The 16,768-nt window shown below is 45.9% G+C and overlaps 1 protein-coding gene across 1 annotated transcript in view; it reads right to left on the bottom strand.

The window, feature by feature from the left end:
- HEG1 (heart development protein with EGF like domains 1) overlaps window positions 1-16,768 on the bottom strand; it is a 91,342-nt gene that overhangs the window by 59,562 nt on the left and 15,012 nt on the right. The window contains exons 2-3 of the mRNA XM_028091292.2: window positions 4,495-4,782; window positions 2,569-2,850 (exon numbers count right to left, since the gene is read on the bottom strand). Of these exons, the coding sequence (XP_027947093.2) occupies window positions 2,569-2,850; window positions 4,495-4,782 (570 nt within the window). The remainder of the gene's footprint in view (window positions 1-2,568; window positions 2,851-4,494; window positions 4,783-16,768) is intronic.

The raw sequence follows: 16,768 nt of genomic DNA on the forward strand, positions 1-16,768 counted from the left end.
TCAACATATACTTATCTCTTTCTGCCTTCAAAAGAGAACTTTTTCCCTGTTAGTTGCTTTATTTTTCCCCCAATGATCAAATAGTACATGGTCCTTACGGAACATACAGAAAGGACAGAAAGATAGAAAGCAGCAAGGAAAATAATTTCAAATGGCTTCTGATCTCTTTTTTAAAAATCTGATTTAGCGGTCTGGGCCTATACCTGCTTTAAGGCATACATTCCTGGCATATGATTTATTTTGGGGAGCAGGGAAAGCCTGGCTAGCCAGGCCTCAGATGAGGTTGTGCTGCATGCCTGTTTCTTTGTAGCACAGTGAGGAGGGACAGGAGCACAGAGTACCAAGGCTGGATGTGTTTGGAATAACAGAGGTTGGGGCTGGAAAGGATCTTTAGGATCATCTGGTCTAATCCTTTCATGTTTCTCCTAGGGAGCCTCATCCTCCCCAGGCCAGGCTCCCGGTGGCCATGCAAAAGCTCACTTTGAGGGGAGCACAGCTCATCTGACTGGTCTAAGTGTCAGCACTTTCGCTGGGTCACATTTACTGGTGGATGGAGTGTCCAAGTGTCAACAGGCGCCCCCCACCCCGCCCCCCACTTTGCTTCCCTTCTACGGAGTGTGAGCTGGGCAAGGCACCTCCAGGTCTGCCTGGGGCAAGGGCTGCCGGCTCTCAGTGCTCACACTGTCAGGCTCAGGCAGAGATAGTAAGGTCTCGGGATCTAGATTTAAAAGGGCGGGTAGGAGGCATACCAGAGCTCTGGTTAGCAGGTGAGCAGTTACTAGCCCAGCTTTAAAAGAAAAAGCAGAACTGTGTTTCCCATGTGACTTCAGGTCTCTGCAGGGAGGGGGCAGGCTGGCAGGCTAGACCCATATGGGTCATTTAACATTCCCTCATTTAACAGCACCTTGAGCCCCAGCATCTAGTTTTTGGAAGCACCTAACTCCTGGCTAGCCAGGCCTCACATGAGGGAGGTGGGCCTCGACCTAGCACAGAATACCCAGGTCAGTAAAAAGGAAGAGAAATGCTCAGTGAAAGATTCAAGGAGTAGGAAAGATATGGCAGAACTCTTCAAAAACTAAAAGTATAAGTATAAGGTTCTAAAAGGACAAATGCTCAAGGAACTTGAGGGCCAACTAATTTTTTTAATGTTGAAAAATCTAGGTGACAACAGAACCAAGTCCAGTAAAGTTAGAAACATAGGCTGATTTTCAAAATACAAACCACAGTAGTGGGTTGAGTTTAAATTATAAATATTAAATGACCTTGACCAGAATGAAAGTGTAGCTTCCTAGAAAATGCTTCCTTTCTACCATTTAGTAAAGTTGGTTGTAAATCACTGAGCCACAGAACTTTGAAGCTAGAAATAGGCTCATAGCTTTTATCCAATCTAACCAATGTTTAAGAATAATCTTAAAAGGAATCTCCAAAAACATGAATCATAAGTTATATACATACCTAGTCAGCAGAAACTGTATACAGAGTACATAAAGGAGGAATTGGCTGCTTTAAATAGGCATTCCAAAAAGGACGTCCAGGTTCATGCTTTGGTGACATAAACCCAAACCTCTGGTCTTTCAAAGTATCCCTAAATCCCCGACCTATGAAAATTTGGAAATGGCAATTTAGGAAGCAACCTAACCTCTATTTCCAAGAATATTTCCAGCCTTCTCTGTCCTGCTTCCTCAGGCATGTGGACGAAAACACACACAGCATGCACGGACTCTGAATAAAACTCAGAGAAGAGAAAAGGCAGGCAGAGTGTCCAGCATTCTCTCTGGCCCGTGGCTAGAGGAGCCTTGTGATATTGGGGCACGTGCTAATCCCCATTACTTACCAACTGTACCTTGTTCTGGGATGGCAGGGAACCTGAGAGAAGTGACAGACACAGCCTGTGTCCTTGAGAGGATCACAGTCCCTCTGGGTAGACGGGTGCTGGATACCCTACGGTGACGTGGTAGACAGCACGGAGGCTTGGAGGGCTGAGAATGGGCTTGCTGGAACGGAATGCCTGTGTGGGGCCTTAGCTGATGACTAGATGCTGAAGATGCTCTCTGCCGAGAGGCGAGTCCTCCACCGCCGCAGCCTTGCAAACACCGGCACTGTGGGTTTGTTGTTTTTTTTAATGATACCTAGAAAAATGCCTATCTATGCTATCTTTGCCATTGCAAGAAACGATTTTGCAATGGTGAAGAAACACAAATCTAACTCCTAATCAAATGACACAACGCTCACAATTTCACTCACGCCAGAGCATGGCCTCTTGTGCAAGGAGACACACCAACAACACTGCGCGCACGTGGGCCAAGGGGGGACAAGCAGGGGATGGTGGACACAAAGGGCCTAGAGCAGCCACCAGACCAACTCTTAAGTTCCTCTTTACGCAGTTAAATACATTGTACAGATGGTACTTCTGCCCCCAAATACTTCACATTTGTCCTTAATGTCTTTTCCCCTCAGGCCCCTCAGGCCCCCTCATCCCCGTGACAGGGATGTTACTAGCAAGCTGTGCGCATCTCCTGCTTCTATTCTGGACGGCTTCCGCGAGGGAGGCTGAATAGAGACACTCACCCGAGGAGGGCTCTGAGGGAGGGGAGTAAGCCGGTGTCCTGGAGAAAGGCAGCCAGGAGAACGCCGGTCCTGAGGCGTTTCTCTTCCCTTCTCCTACCTCCAGAGCAGGAAGAGGGGACTGGCCTAAAACCCAAGTAGCAGCCACTTGGCTGTGCACGGTCACTTCTTCTGGGAGCCCCTTTCCTCTCGCCAGGGAACCCGGGGATGTTGTGCTCTCCGTGTGCGAAGGGGCAGTTCTTCCTTCGGACCTTGAGCTGGATGGCAAGTGAGGCATTCCCAAAGCTGAAAGCAGATGGCAACAATTACAATTCCACCAGCAGAATTCCAAATGTCTGAGTAACGGGTAGTGGGCTCACCTCTGACCTCTCTGAGGAGAAATGAGGAGCAATTATTCATTCTGTGAAAAATTCACTCCTGAATGAGAGATGGCAAACCAAGACAAAGCCTGTGTTTAGATCTCCCCAACAAAGACAGCATTTGTAGCGGTCAAGTTATTATAAAAGGGGCACAATGAAGCTAAGTATCAGACGATATGGAACTAAAGATCCGATTCTGATCACCATGACTCGTCACTCACATTCCACAAAGCTGGTCTCAGAATTGACCTGAAGTCAATATAAACAAAATTTCTAATATCTGCATGACCAACACACCCAGGCAGCATCCTGTGCAGTTCTAAGCTCTCTGTCCATCACTCATGAATGGAACATAAAATACTGTCACTTGTACTCTTTATAGAATTGAGTCCCTCAACCCGACCTTCCGGAACTAGCTCGTGAGACCATGGGGTCATCTTTGATGGCTTCATCCTCTACTTTTAGGCTGTTACCAAGTTGTATCTATTTTCCTTTGTGAAGAGTCTTTACCAATCCCTTCCTCTCTGCCCCTGAGGGCACCAGGCCATGGGTCTTAGCACCCGGCATCTGCCTGGGTGGTCCCCCTGACGCTGCCCCATCTCCCATCCCAGAGGTCTTCTACCTGCCTGCCAGCTGAATCTTCCCCAAATTCGCTTTGATCATGTCACTGCCTTGTTCAAAAACCTTTGGTGACTCTTCCTACCACACCAGATCTAAACTGCCTGGTTTTCAAAGTCCTCCATGACGGCCCCTAACCCCACCCACACAACTGTCCTCTCCTCCATGTGTGACCAACACCCTCCCCATGGGAAGCTGCTGGCCTTCCCGCCCCACAAAGAGACCAAGCTTCTCTTCTTTCCTCACACGGTCTGTGCATCCCACTCCTCAGCTACCCTTCCCACCTTGCTCAGATACAGAGAGCCTCAAATCCCAACTCTAAAACCTATTAGCTGTTTGACCTAGACACCTCAGATTCATTAACTTCCCTACCTCCAGTTTCCAAATTCCTAAAATGAGGATAATGTGACCTCATTGGCTTGCTGTGAGAATTGAGGGAACAGATGTGTTGGTATGGAGTAGGTACCTAATTGGTGCCAGTTTTCTTTGTCTTCCCTTCCTCAGTCAAATCTTGCCCATCTAGCCCCAGCCCCTCTTGAAACCTTTTGCGAAAAGTGCCAAGCCACTGAGCTGTGCAGGTTGACGCAGAAACCACCACCGGAGCGACGTGCACACAGACACAGGTGTACGGCCCACTGGACCAGACCCGGTACCTCTGAGACTGTGGTGTGTGGCACGGTCACTGGTGTCGCTGGGATTCAGTCTGGCCATGGAATGTCAATTCCGTGGGGCTGCTCAGGCCTCCAGGCAAATCTGCACCCTCACGTGGTCTACACTGCTAACTCAGTTAATCACAGCGTGCCACATTGGGAGTCGAAGCCACAGGTCTGACCCACAGCCCAGGACCCTTGGATGGGCACCGGGGCTCAGGCTGGGGAAGAGAGAGACACAGAAACTTCGTTTTCCAGGAGGGGACATACATGCATGAAACGGGCCATCACTGGCACCTCACCTATGGTGATGCTCTGGGAAGTCAGAGCTGTTGCCGTGTCAGCCCCGATGGGGGAAATGGTAAAATTTGTCTTCCCGGAAGAGTCGTTTCTTCCTCCAGCATCTGCTGCTTCAGTTTGTGGAGCAAAGTTTTCTGGAGCATCTGAAGAAGTGTGGTTCTTTCTGGGGGTCTGAGTCCTCACACCCTCCTTGGAGACCACTGTGGAAAAGTCCATTTGGTTCTGATCAAAGGTGACGTTTTCTATGTGGGATTCAGTGTTACTTTCTGGCCAACTGTTTCTTTCAGCAGCTGAAACACAAGAAAATGGATCAGTGAGAACTTGCTGGCTTCTGAAAGAGAAGGAAACCTTCAGAAAAGCCAGGAGCAGATGTATCAATAAAGAAGTGGATTCAGGTCGAATAATTTCATCTTTCTTTTTTTTCCCCATGGGAATTATTCTGACAATGCAGTGGGAGAAATTATGAAGCAACAATACCAGGTAGGACTGCATTTTACAGGAAGTAGAATAAATGATGAAAACCACTAGAAGGAGACTGGTGTGGGGCTCAGGGGCGAGCATCTGAAGCTTAGGCGTCTGGGCAGGCTCAGAGAGGGGTGTGGGGGGTGCAGGTCAGGTGTGAGCGCAGGGAAGGAAACACTTCCAAGTGTCAAGGTTGTGAACTGTGTTTTCTGTGTGGTAGGAGGGTAAAAGCTAGCAGCTCTCCACCCTGACACCTACTCTTGCTGGCAGCGGGTGGGGGTGGGGACGTGCATAATTCTGGAACACCTGTGAAGGATTTGGCCATATTATCAAAACCTTAGAATATAAACAGGTTTGAGGCAGTGATTCTGTTTTCTCTGACTATTCATGCTAAGGAAATACTCAAGTATGTGGACAATTTAGCTGCACTGATATTCATGAGGTCATTGCTTATAATAGCGAAGAAGGAAGGAAGGAAGGAACAAACAAAACTGAAAATCTGCAGTAGGCGATCAATTAAACGAGTTGCAGTATATCTATATGAAAGGACGGTCTGAGGTATTAGAATAATGTTGTAACATAAAATAAAGATATTCTACAAGTATTATTGAATTAAAACAACAGGTTTCAAAATAGAATTGACTATGATGTCATTTTGTTTAAAAAAAAAAAAAAAGAAGGGCCATCATGTATGTGTGTGTGCCAAACACTGATCGATGTAAGCTCTCGACGTGCCCTCATTTGTTCAGTCTTGCCCAACGTTGAGGTAGGTGCTCTCATTCTCCCCACTTTGCACGGGAGGCAGAGGAGGTACAGGGGTTCATGCTCCCTGCCCAAGTCACCAGGCAGCCTGCTCCCTGCCCAGGTCCCTGAGCTCTAACGGTACCCAGTGGGCAGGACAAAGCACATTGTAGGAAATCTTCCAGTTTCCCCTCATGTCCCGTGCAGGGGTGCCAAGGAAAGGGTGCTTACTTCTTTGGACTGTCGTTTGACATTTATAAATTAGGGATATTTTGAAGTGATCATTTTCTGCCATATTGCCCAAGATGGTGGCAAAGAGAACAGTGGTTAAAAATGTTGGGATCCTGTAAAAGTTGTGGGGAAACTGGGCACAGAGGTTAATCATTGGTGGTGTCAAGTGCCATTTGTCAAGGCAGGGAGTTCAGAGTCAGAGCAGGTAGGTGGGACGCCCGAGTCCAACCCAAGAAGGCTGTCTTGCTACTCTGACAACGTGTGCACATGACCCAGAAATGGCTTGGAAGCCGGAGCCCGCCACTGCTGGGGTGCTAGCTCCTGAAGATCACACCAAAAGAACATTCTAAGAGCCATTTCCCCAAATATCTAAACTAATATGGCAGTGAATATGAAATACATGTGCTAATTGGAGGGCACGGAGTTTAACGAGTTTCTAGAGAAAGCATTGAGGACAAGGACCATTTAAAGTTATTGCCGATTATGTGGCTCCTTTAAAAACCTATTTTTATTTTCCTCATTTGGGAATGATATTTCCCTTTCTGCCTAGGATCAGGGGCTGTGGGCACTGTTGAGAAACCTCTGTGGGAATGAATGAAGTCACCTCTATCTGTATGAGTCAGGCAAAGTTGGCCAACCATCTGACCAGTAGAGGCTACAGGCTAAACCAACGTTTTGGGCTCAAAATATCACACACACAACATACACACACACTTTCCCAAAAGGAACAAGTTATCTTCTAGATCAGCACTGTCTAAGAGATGTATAAAGACACAAATGCAAGCCACATATGTAACTTTATTTTAAAAAGTTACAGGTGAAATTAATTTTAATAAATATTTTACATACCCTGACATATTTAAAACAGTAGCATTTCAATATGTAATTGATATAAAAATTACTGAGATACTTTGCCTTCTTTTTCTGGTATTACACCTGTAAAACCCAGAGTATTATTCTAGCTGTATTTCAAGAGCACAATAGCCACCCGTGGCTAATGGCTACAATACTGGACAATGCAGTTCTAGATCAGTGGTTCTCAGCATTTCCGCACTCTGGTCCCCTCCTACCAGAAGTGTGGCTCACTTATTGGGGTCTGGGGGGGTGATTTTAAAATCTTCCATAAGAGATTCTGACAAACTTTCCTAAGGGAACCCTTTTCTCCCCAAATCCCTTGAGAATTGCTGTTTTCAAGCCTCCTATTCTGTTTCCTGTAACTGGTAATTAAGAGAAACTTCCTGAAGGGGGAGGGAAGTTGCCCAGGCATCTGGGCTCCTCTGGAGCCCTGCCCCAGACAGGCCAGGCCCACATTCAGCTGGCAATGGGATATGGAGGGGTGTTTCCAGGGGCAGCCGCCAAGTCCGTAAGTTTAACTTGAGACTCCTGGGTTACGGAGACCAGAGACCCACCCATACAGCATGTTCCCTTTGTTCTTCCTATTTGAGCTGCAAGGCAAGCTGGCCTCCAGAGAGAAGGTGCAAGGGTTTGAGGATGCTTTCTCTCTCCTCGGGCACAATGAGAGATATTAGTCTCTTAAAAGAAGTCAGAATAAAAGTGATTGTGGAGAGGTAGAAAGGACTCAAAACCCATACCCTAAAGCTGGTAAACATGAGCAGAGGATGAAAATGAATTTCACTCAATTACAGGCTTAAGATGAGTGTGAGATTTGGCTGTTGTTGAGCCTCTCGGGCTCATATGGCTGTGTCTCTGAGGAAGCAGCAACATGCCCTTCTTCAAGGAACTGGGAACGTCCTTAGTCAGCTCAAGGAATTCCACTACAGCCCGCAGAAGGAACAGAAGGGCCACATAAAGACAAGACGTGGTTAGAATTGAACCACACAGTCTCCCTGGAGGGTTGGCTAAAGATGGAAGAAAGAAAAAAATGTGCACTATAAACAAAAGAGAAAGGCAGACAATAGTCTTGCACTGTCCCAAATAACCCTGCCACTACAAACTAAATATGCTAAATAATGTATTTTTTTAAAGATTTTATTTATTTGAGAAAGAGAGAGAATCAGAGATAGAAAGCACGAGAGGGAAGAGGGTCAGAGGGAGAAGCAGACTCCCTGCTGAGCAGGAAGCCCGATGTGGGACTCGATCCCGGGACTCCAGGATCATGACCTGAGCGGAAGGCAGTCGCTTAACCAACTGAGCCACCCAGGCGCCCTAAATAATGTATTTTTTAAAAAATATTTCTAAATGCATTGCTGAGTTGGCAAGTAAAGAATCAAATCTTCTAAGACCAAACATGAGCCAAGAGCTGGAATTCAGAGAAGTGAGCTAATTCCAGAGCCGGCAGCTGCCCTGGGGCACCTGCTCAACTTCTGTGACCCTGAACTTCTGTTCTGATTTACCATGAGAATATAGGAGATAGGAGACAAAACTCTTAAGGAGAGAGTCTGAGAGGAAACTTTTTTTTTAATTTCTTTGAATTTTTAAGACTATTTTATTTTTTTCTTTAAAGATTTTATTTATTTATTTGACAGAAAGGGAGAACACAAGCAGGGGGAGCAGCAGAGGGAGAAGAAGGCTTTCCACTGAGCAGAGAGCCCAACGTGGGGCTCAATCCCAGAACCCTGGGATCATGACCTGAAGCAAAGGTAAATGTCTAACCAACTGAGCCACCCAGGCACCCCAAGGAAACTCCTGTATAAAGCTGGGACCAGGGCTATACCATATCTATAAGGCACTAGAAAAAAAATCTGCCCTGCAGAATGGGAGGGCAGAGAAAAGTGGCCTTTTGATCTTGGTTTTAGGTAAAGGAAAGTAAATCTCACTCAAGAATTTGAAACCATAAAGGGAGCCCACACGTGGGTGTACAGCATGAATTCACAATGCGTGTGGTCTAAACCTCAAGCCAAGGATATATTTTAAAATTGGTCCTGAACTTTGTGAATATACTAAAACCACTAAATTATATACTTTAAAAGGGTGAATTTTATGGTATGTAAATTGTATCTCAAATACACATCAAGTATGCACACACATATACCTCATTAATGGGAAGGAAAAGTGGTTCTGATATACAGTGTTTCCTGCTTGGCAGAAATAAATGTGAATGCTCTCTAAATGAACATACCTTCAATCCAATTTTATCATTTATTGATACAATTCTAAGGAATAAGAGATCAATCACCATCAAAAGGCACAAAATATATAAGGAAAAAAAGGCATCAATGGGCAAAAGCCAGCAACCTAGATAAGCAAAGATGTCAAATACTGGAATTATCAGTAAAAGAATGTAAGTATATAAAAATACATGAAAAGGAATAAGAAACTGAAAATGAGAGAGAGACTATGAATAATGGCCAAAAGATATGAAAGAACTCTAAATGGAAATTCTAGAAATGAATAAATTATAACTGAAATTAGGAAACTCAACAGATTCAATACGACTGAAAAAGAACTAATAATTACAAGACAGATCATGAGAGAATGCCCAGATGATATAAAAAGAAAATACGAAAAAGAGATGAAGAGACAAGGAAGATAGAGTGAGAAAGTCTAACATATATATAACTGGAGTTCTTGGTGGAGAAGAGAGAAATAGCAATATTCAAAAAGGTAATGGCTAAGAATTTTCCAGAATGGATAAATATGAATCAAGTAAACCAAGGAAGCCCAACAAATCCTTAGGAGACTAAATAAAACAAAAATATAAACCCACATCATAGTCAAACTGCAGAAAACCACAGACAAAAGTATGTCTTAAAAACAACCAGAGGGGAGGGGCATGTGGGTGGCTCAGTCCGTTAAGTGTCCGACTCTCGATCTCACCTTAGGTCTTGATCTCAGGGTTGTGAGTTCAAGCCCCGTGTTGGGCTCCACGCTAGATATGGAGCCCTACTTAAAAAACAAAAAACAAAACAAAAAAAACACAAAACGGGGGGGGGGGGGAATGACAAATCATCTACAGAAGAGGATAATTAGACTAACAGCTGATTTTTAAACAGCAACAATGGAAGCCAAAAGACAGTGGATAAATATTTTCAATGTGCTGAGAGGAAAAACTAGAATTGTACACTCAGTAAAACTATCTTTGAAAAATATCTTCAGACTAGCTTTCAAAATAGAAACATTTTCAGTAAATTTCAGTTTATCAACCACCTCCACTAAAGGAAATTATGGAGAATTTATTTCAAGCAGAAGAAAAACAATGCTAGATGAAAGCCAGAGGCAAGAAGAGGCAAGAAGATATAATGAACAAAGGAAATGGTAAATGTGTACATAAGTCCAATGCAACACTGAATGTATAAAATTTCTCATTTGTGGGATTAATAAAACAAGGTAGAGCAAATCCTGGAGAATAACAGCACATAAGTCAGGAGGGGATAATCAGAATCATGTTGGATTGAAAAGTGACTTTAAATTGTGTCAAAAATGCCTTTTCATGTTCCTCAAACTGACCTGAAAGAATAGAAAGAGGGCGTATCACTTCCAACTTGTAGAGCTTTCAAGATGAGATTTCCATTGAGAGAAACCAATAAATATTGCCGAAAACCAAAATGACAACTCAGTAAATAGCAATATAAGCATGTTATTTAGAGATATGGACAGGATTACTAAAAGAATCTGTTATAGGGGTTGAAAGTGGTTGATTCTGGGAAGCAGAAAATGGTAATGGAAAGAGTGATCAGGATTTTTATAATAGCCTTATAAAACATATTTGCTCTTTAAACTATGTATGAGTTTGATAAAAAATAAAAATTTAAATTTAAAGACGTTGGATAACAAGCCAGGGTAAATGTCTGCAGTGCATAATAAAAGTTTGGCATTCTTAATACACAAAGAAGTTTTTCAAATTCCTAAGATGGACATCTCACAGACAAAGAACAAGAATATGTGATTCACAAAAGAAAATGTATAATTGGAGTAAATACATGACAGTATTGTTGGAAAGAAAGAAAATCCAAATCCAAACTAGAAAAGACTTTTTAAACTTTTTGTATATTTATTTTTGCCTATCGAATTGGCAAAGACTCAAAAAATGATAAGATGCCGTGTCATTGCGGGCATAGAAGGCACTCCCACACAGCACTGGTAAGAATGTAACTGGCACATTCTCTCTGGTGAGAAATTTAGCAATCCACTGCAAAAGCCTTAAAAATAGGCATATATTTCTACCCAGGAATTTCATTTCTGGAAATTAATCCCAAGGAAATTATTAAGGATGTGCGGAAAGTTTCAGGCACAGGGGAAGTTTACCACAGCACTGTTTATAACAGTGAATATTGGAAACAACCTAAATTTCTGCAATAGGAAGTTGGTTAACTTAATTATGAGACAACAAAATTTTAAAGGGATGGTCAAAATATATTACTGATACAGTTACAGATATGTACTATGCTTGCCCTGTACTTTAAGTGGAAATATAAATTAAAAAATGGCTTTTACCATATGATCTTATGTTATTAAAAATATGTTTAAAAAATGCATCTCCTAGGAAAAAGAACCACCACCACCACCACAAAAAGGTTGGTATCTTGGTAAAAGGACTCCAGGTCTGGAAACCACCTTATAATGGGCTCTCCTTGGTCCCTCAACCTGCTCTTGGAGACAGGTAAAGCCGGTGGACTTCCAATATAAAGGTAGCTCCTGCAACTTGCTCAGAATCCAGCCATTTCTGAAACATCCGCACGTGAGTGGACTGGACTACCCTGCTGAAGGACTGACCACCCAGCCTCGGGGTACCTAGCCACCCAGCACCACAGTTGCTGGCCCTGTTGACCTTAGAGACTTGTGGGCTTGGGATGCCACCTCTCCCCTCCTCCCCTCAGTCGCAGGTGCCACAGCCACCTGCCTGGATTGATGAGAAACGCCTACCTGTAGGGTCCCTCTTCACCTGGGGATGTCTCCCTTTCTTCCTGAAGGAACACAGGAGGCAACATTAAAAAGTTGCTCGCTTTCCCCATGCCTTGTGAATCTGTGTTCTCTACGGGAGGGTCCTGTTGTCTAAAAGGAAACGAGCCTGCCTCCAGCTCCCTGCCTGGATCTAGAAATTCAGTGCTTCAAAAGAGAAGCAGTGGGTAAGGCACAGACCGTGGCTGAAGTCAGGCTGCCGGTGTTAGACTTCTGGTTCTACCGCGTACATGCCGGGTGACCTTAGGCAAGACACAGAATTCCTCTGTGCCTCGGCGTCTTCATCTGTAACGGGGGTACTGACAGCACCTGCTTCCCCGGGCTGTGACACAGTACACACAGGGGAGAGCTTTCAAGAGGACCTGGTACGCCGTGCGTGCCGCATCCATGACAGCTGCTCGGGGGATCTCACTCAAGTTTAAACAAATAGATTTGGAGATGACCTTGGCAGGTACGTCTCAATCCCCCAATCCTTCTCTGGGCAGCTGAGGTGGCAGCAGAGGTGAAAACCCTCCAGTGAAAGGACCAAGGTGAGCTCTCTGCAGCCTGGGGCCTCGCTCTGGCTTTGCTCTGTGACGCTCTCCTAGCAAGTGCAGGGAGAGGCTGGGGGAGCCCTGGGTGAGAGCCGGGCCCACCTCTGGCATGACAAGCCCCCAATGTCACCCAATGTCACTGGTCCAGGGTTCCAGAAGAACAATATCCCACTGTCCCGTTTAGCTCTGGATGTCCCTCCACTTCTCTTACTGCCTATGAACTATTCTTCAGAAAGGGGTTTACCAACCACACAGCCCGCCAGGCCCCCCCCGCTCTGCCATGCCGAGGTCTCTTCTGATTGTGGACATACAAGTGCTTTATGTGATTCCATGTGGTAGCTTGGGGACAACAATGGGTCAAATGTTCAAATATTTATCGAGGCCCAAGGATGAATCCTTTCAGAAGCCCTGAGTTGTTGAGGGCTACTATGGTTGAATTTTGTTTTCGGTGTGGCTCCCTATTCAGCACAGGTGTAAACCCCGAGTGGGAGAGAAATTCAGAGTAAAGTGGACAGGAGTCACCTACCACATGCAGGGGAAGCTATCCAGGAACCTGCTCCGACGCTTAGTGCAGAAGAGAAATGGCCCTGGAGAAATGGAAAGAAGGGATGGCTCAGGCTTCAGAGTCTGGGCCAGACGGAGAGTGAGGAGAAGAGACTGTGCCCTACCAGATGCTCAGGGGCAGCCTCTGAGGTGGGAGGGGACACCCTGGGGCTCAGCGGAGGCTGGCACCTCTCACCTCACTCATCCCTCTCCCCAGACAGCCAGAGGCGATTGCTCACACCCCACTCACATGCCACGGCAACTGAGCCACACCAACCAGACTCACACTGGAGTTGAGATGTCCCAGTTCCCTGGGTATCTTTTGAGCTGGAGGTACCATCCTTCCCTCTGCACTCCACCCCCTGGGTCAGGCCATCCCTTTCCCTTGTACTACAAATGGCTATTCAATTAACAAGAGACTTTCATTGCTTTGACTGTTTTTTTTCCCCCCAAGTTGACAACTTCCACTTCTGTAGTGTCTTAACGTTCCAAAACATCTGTTTGTGGACCAACATCAGGGATGCTAGCACAGCACAGGAGGAGGATTTCCTAATTAGCGGCTGCTACAGAGTCAACTCCTCACCACCCACCCCATGATTTGGGGGTTTTCAACTTGCATTGTTTCTGAGCCGTGGAGTGGGTGGGTACCGGGTGTATGCTGTGTCATCCAAAGAGGCGATTTCCTCCCAGAGGGCCCAGCTCGCTCCCACACGGCACCATCCCCCACTCCTGCAGGCCCTATGTCACAGAGTGAAAGCAGCCTCCCTTGATTTTCATTTCCCTCCATTTAGATTCAGATTTCACAAACATCTATTCAGTGCTTACCACATGCTAAGTGTTTTTACAGGCATTTATCTCATTTAATGAGAATGACAGCTGGTCAAGTGGGTATCATGACACCGAGGGACACTGAGGGGCAAAAAGGTTAAGTGGGTGTTCAAGGTCACACGCTCGATGGCAGAGAGACACAATCTGAACCCAGGTTTCATTCCATCACATCCCAGCTTATTCCATGACATGGGGCTTTAAGGTGCCGGTCAGTATGACGTCCCTTCATCTTCAAACTCCTGCCGCAAGCCCCTCAGCACTGCCCGGCTCCTCCCTAAGAGGAGCGACAGTGTGCATCACATGGGCTGCGGAATCTGACGGACGTGGTTTGATTATAGCAGGAAGACTGAGCAAGAAGACCTCTACATCAGCTTCTCAGAGATAATTTTCATAGGTGATGAAAAGAATAATAAAGAAAGAGTGGAGGCACAATGGAGAATGAGTTTGAGGGACAAGAAAAGCCTGTTTCCAAAATATGAAGTTAGGGGTGACGTTATCACTTCCAAGTGGAAATGTCTGACGGGCGGTTAAAAATTTGGGACTATCAGAGGGAAGGATGGGAAGATGGGGTATGAAAGACAGAATTAAGGGGAACCTTGGATCAGAGGGAGAAGAAGAGTCTGTGAAGGAGACAGAGGACCAGGGAAGGCTAGGATGAATTAGAAGTAGTAGCCAGGAAGGCGATGAATGCCAGGACACAGCAGAGAGGCTCGAGCAGGCCTGCAGAGAGGGTGAAAGGCCAGGGATAAGTCAACCAAAGCCCCCAGGACTTCCCTGAGAGTCGCCTGGCAGACCACATGTTTACAATCTGGGAAGCACTTTTTTTTACAGGATAATTTCAGGGGGGCTAAATTATCCTGTTAGATCCTGACATTCTGAGTGGCTGGCAAGATAGGAATTCTTGCCCCATTTTAGGAAGAGAAGGCTAAGACCCAGTGCTGAGGTCACCTGCCCAGAGTAACCCAGAACTAAGTGGCAGGCGGGAGACAAGAGCCCTGCGCTTTCTTTCTGGGGTCTTTGCTAGTTAACCACACCCAAATGAAACCAATGAGGACAGAGAAGAGAGAAGCTCAGCCAACTCTTCCCAAACTAATTTGTGGCATGTGGCATGCAGCCTGCTTCGCTAGCTAGAATCCGCGGTGCTTCGCATCATTCATTCTGGCCAAAGTTGGGAAATTGCCGGGGTTGACTTTGGTGCCCCCATCCCTCTCTGAAAGTGACCCCTGCCCTTAGGGATCATAGCAACCAACTAGTCTGACCTCAGATGACAGGCACAGAGCCCAAGAGGGGCAGGAACAGTTCCAAGTCCACAATACAGCCAGTATTAATTTATAAATTAAAAAAAAAAGTTTACTTTCATACTGATGAGGATGGCTATTATCAAGAAAAAAAAAGAAAAAGAAAAAGGGAAGTGTTGGTGAGAATTTAGAGAAATTGGAACCTTCGTGCATTGCTGGTGGGAATAGAAAACGGTACAGCCACTGCAGAAAATGGTTTAGCCACTCCTTAAAAACTTACACATAGGATTACCATATCATCCAGCAATTCCACTGCTAGGGCCACACAAAAGAACTGAAAGCAAGCAACCAAACAGATGTTTGGACAGCCGTGTTCACTGCAGCATTATTCACAAGAGCCAAAAGGTGGAAGATACCCAAGTGTCCACTGATGGAGGAATGGATAAGCCAAATGGGCTAATACATACAACGGGATGTTACTCGGCCTTAAAAAGGGGGGAGATTCTGACACCTGCTACATGAATGAACCTCGAAGGCATCATGCTAGGTGAGATAAGCCAGTCACAAGAGAATATTATATGGTCCACTTATATGAGGTGCCTGCAAGAGGTAAAGTCATAGAGACAGAAGGCAGAGTAGAGGTTTGCACGGGCTGGGGGGACGGAAGCATGGGGAGTCCTGACCCAATGAGCTCCTATTTGGGATAATGAAACAGAGAGGGGTGGTGGTGGTAGAAGTACAACACTGAAAGTACTCAATGCCAAGAATGTGTACACTTCAAAACGGTGAAAAATGGCAACTTCTATGTTATGTATATTTTACCACAGTAAGAAAAAAGGTATTTACTGAGCATCAACCACACACAAGACACTGTGGAATCTGCCTCAAGGGGTCTATCGCTCCCAAGAGAGCTGAATGATGCTGATGCCGATGGCCCTGAGGTGTGAGAAGTGGCCCCGCTGGGTGGAGAAGGTGCCCTGGGAGTTTGGAAGGCGCAGGGCTGGGGCGAGACCCCCATCCTCCCTTGCACAGCTGCACTTTCTCTCCACATCACTGCCTTCACCCCAGGAATCCACCACCTGAGGGGGATTTCCTGCCGGATGGCCAGCAGGTGGGAGATTTGGGGGCAGGCAGGAACCTTGGGGGCATGGAGGGAAGGCGGCTCCATCTCACCAGAGGGCAGCCGCCTACTCAGCTCAGCTGCCCTGGGCTGTGTTTTGAAACACTGCTGCGGATGTAATGATTCTGGGTGGAGGACGTTTAGGAGCCAAATGAGTTTGTGTGAACAAAAGGCAGCCCTCGATTGGGGACTGTGCAGGGCTCTCGGGGAGTTTCATTTCCTTCCTTGCTCTTGCCCTGAAAGGAGCAACCCTAAGAAAAGCTATACACATTAAGAAGTGTTTAGACCTGAGGCCCAATGATCTGATTTTTAAAAACAGATGCCCCTGGAACAGCCTCTAGTAATGAAAAGTATAAAATGTACAGGGCGCTTTATCCTCCCCTCCCTGTGAGAGTGGGCTTTTGTCTAGCTGAGCATCCTCCTTGGAGGAGCAAGGCAGGCTCGTGGGACTGAGCCGTGACCCAGAGTGGGGCTGGCCTGGAGCCCCTGAGTTTGGGGTCAGGCTTCCAGGAACAGAATCTCCTCTGAGGTGGCCTGGGGGTGCTAAGGAGTTGGAAGCAGGCCAACCCAGGCAGGAGAGGAAGATGAAGGACTCTGATGTGACCTTGTCCTCCTTGCTTTAAAAATAATACTATAGGCTTAAAAAAAAAAAAAAAAAGCCTTGAGAAAAAGCCCCGGGATCAGGTCAGAAGATTCCCATTCAATTAAATAAGTAAACAAA

The sequence above is a fragment of the Eumetopias jubatus genome, unplaced genomic scaffold (assembly GCF_037043125.1).
Source record: "Eumetopias jubatus isolate StellerSeaLion01/CBP00866 unplaced genomic scaffold, mEumJub1_p1.0 scaffold_1, whole genome shotgun sequence".
NCBI classification, from domain to species: Eukaryota; Metazoa; Chordata; class Mammalia; order Carnivora; family Otariidae; genus Eumetopias; species Eumetopias jubatus.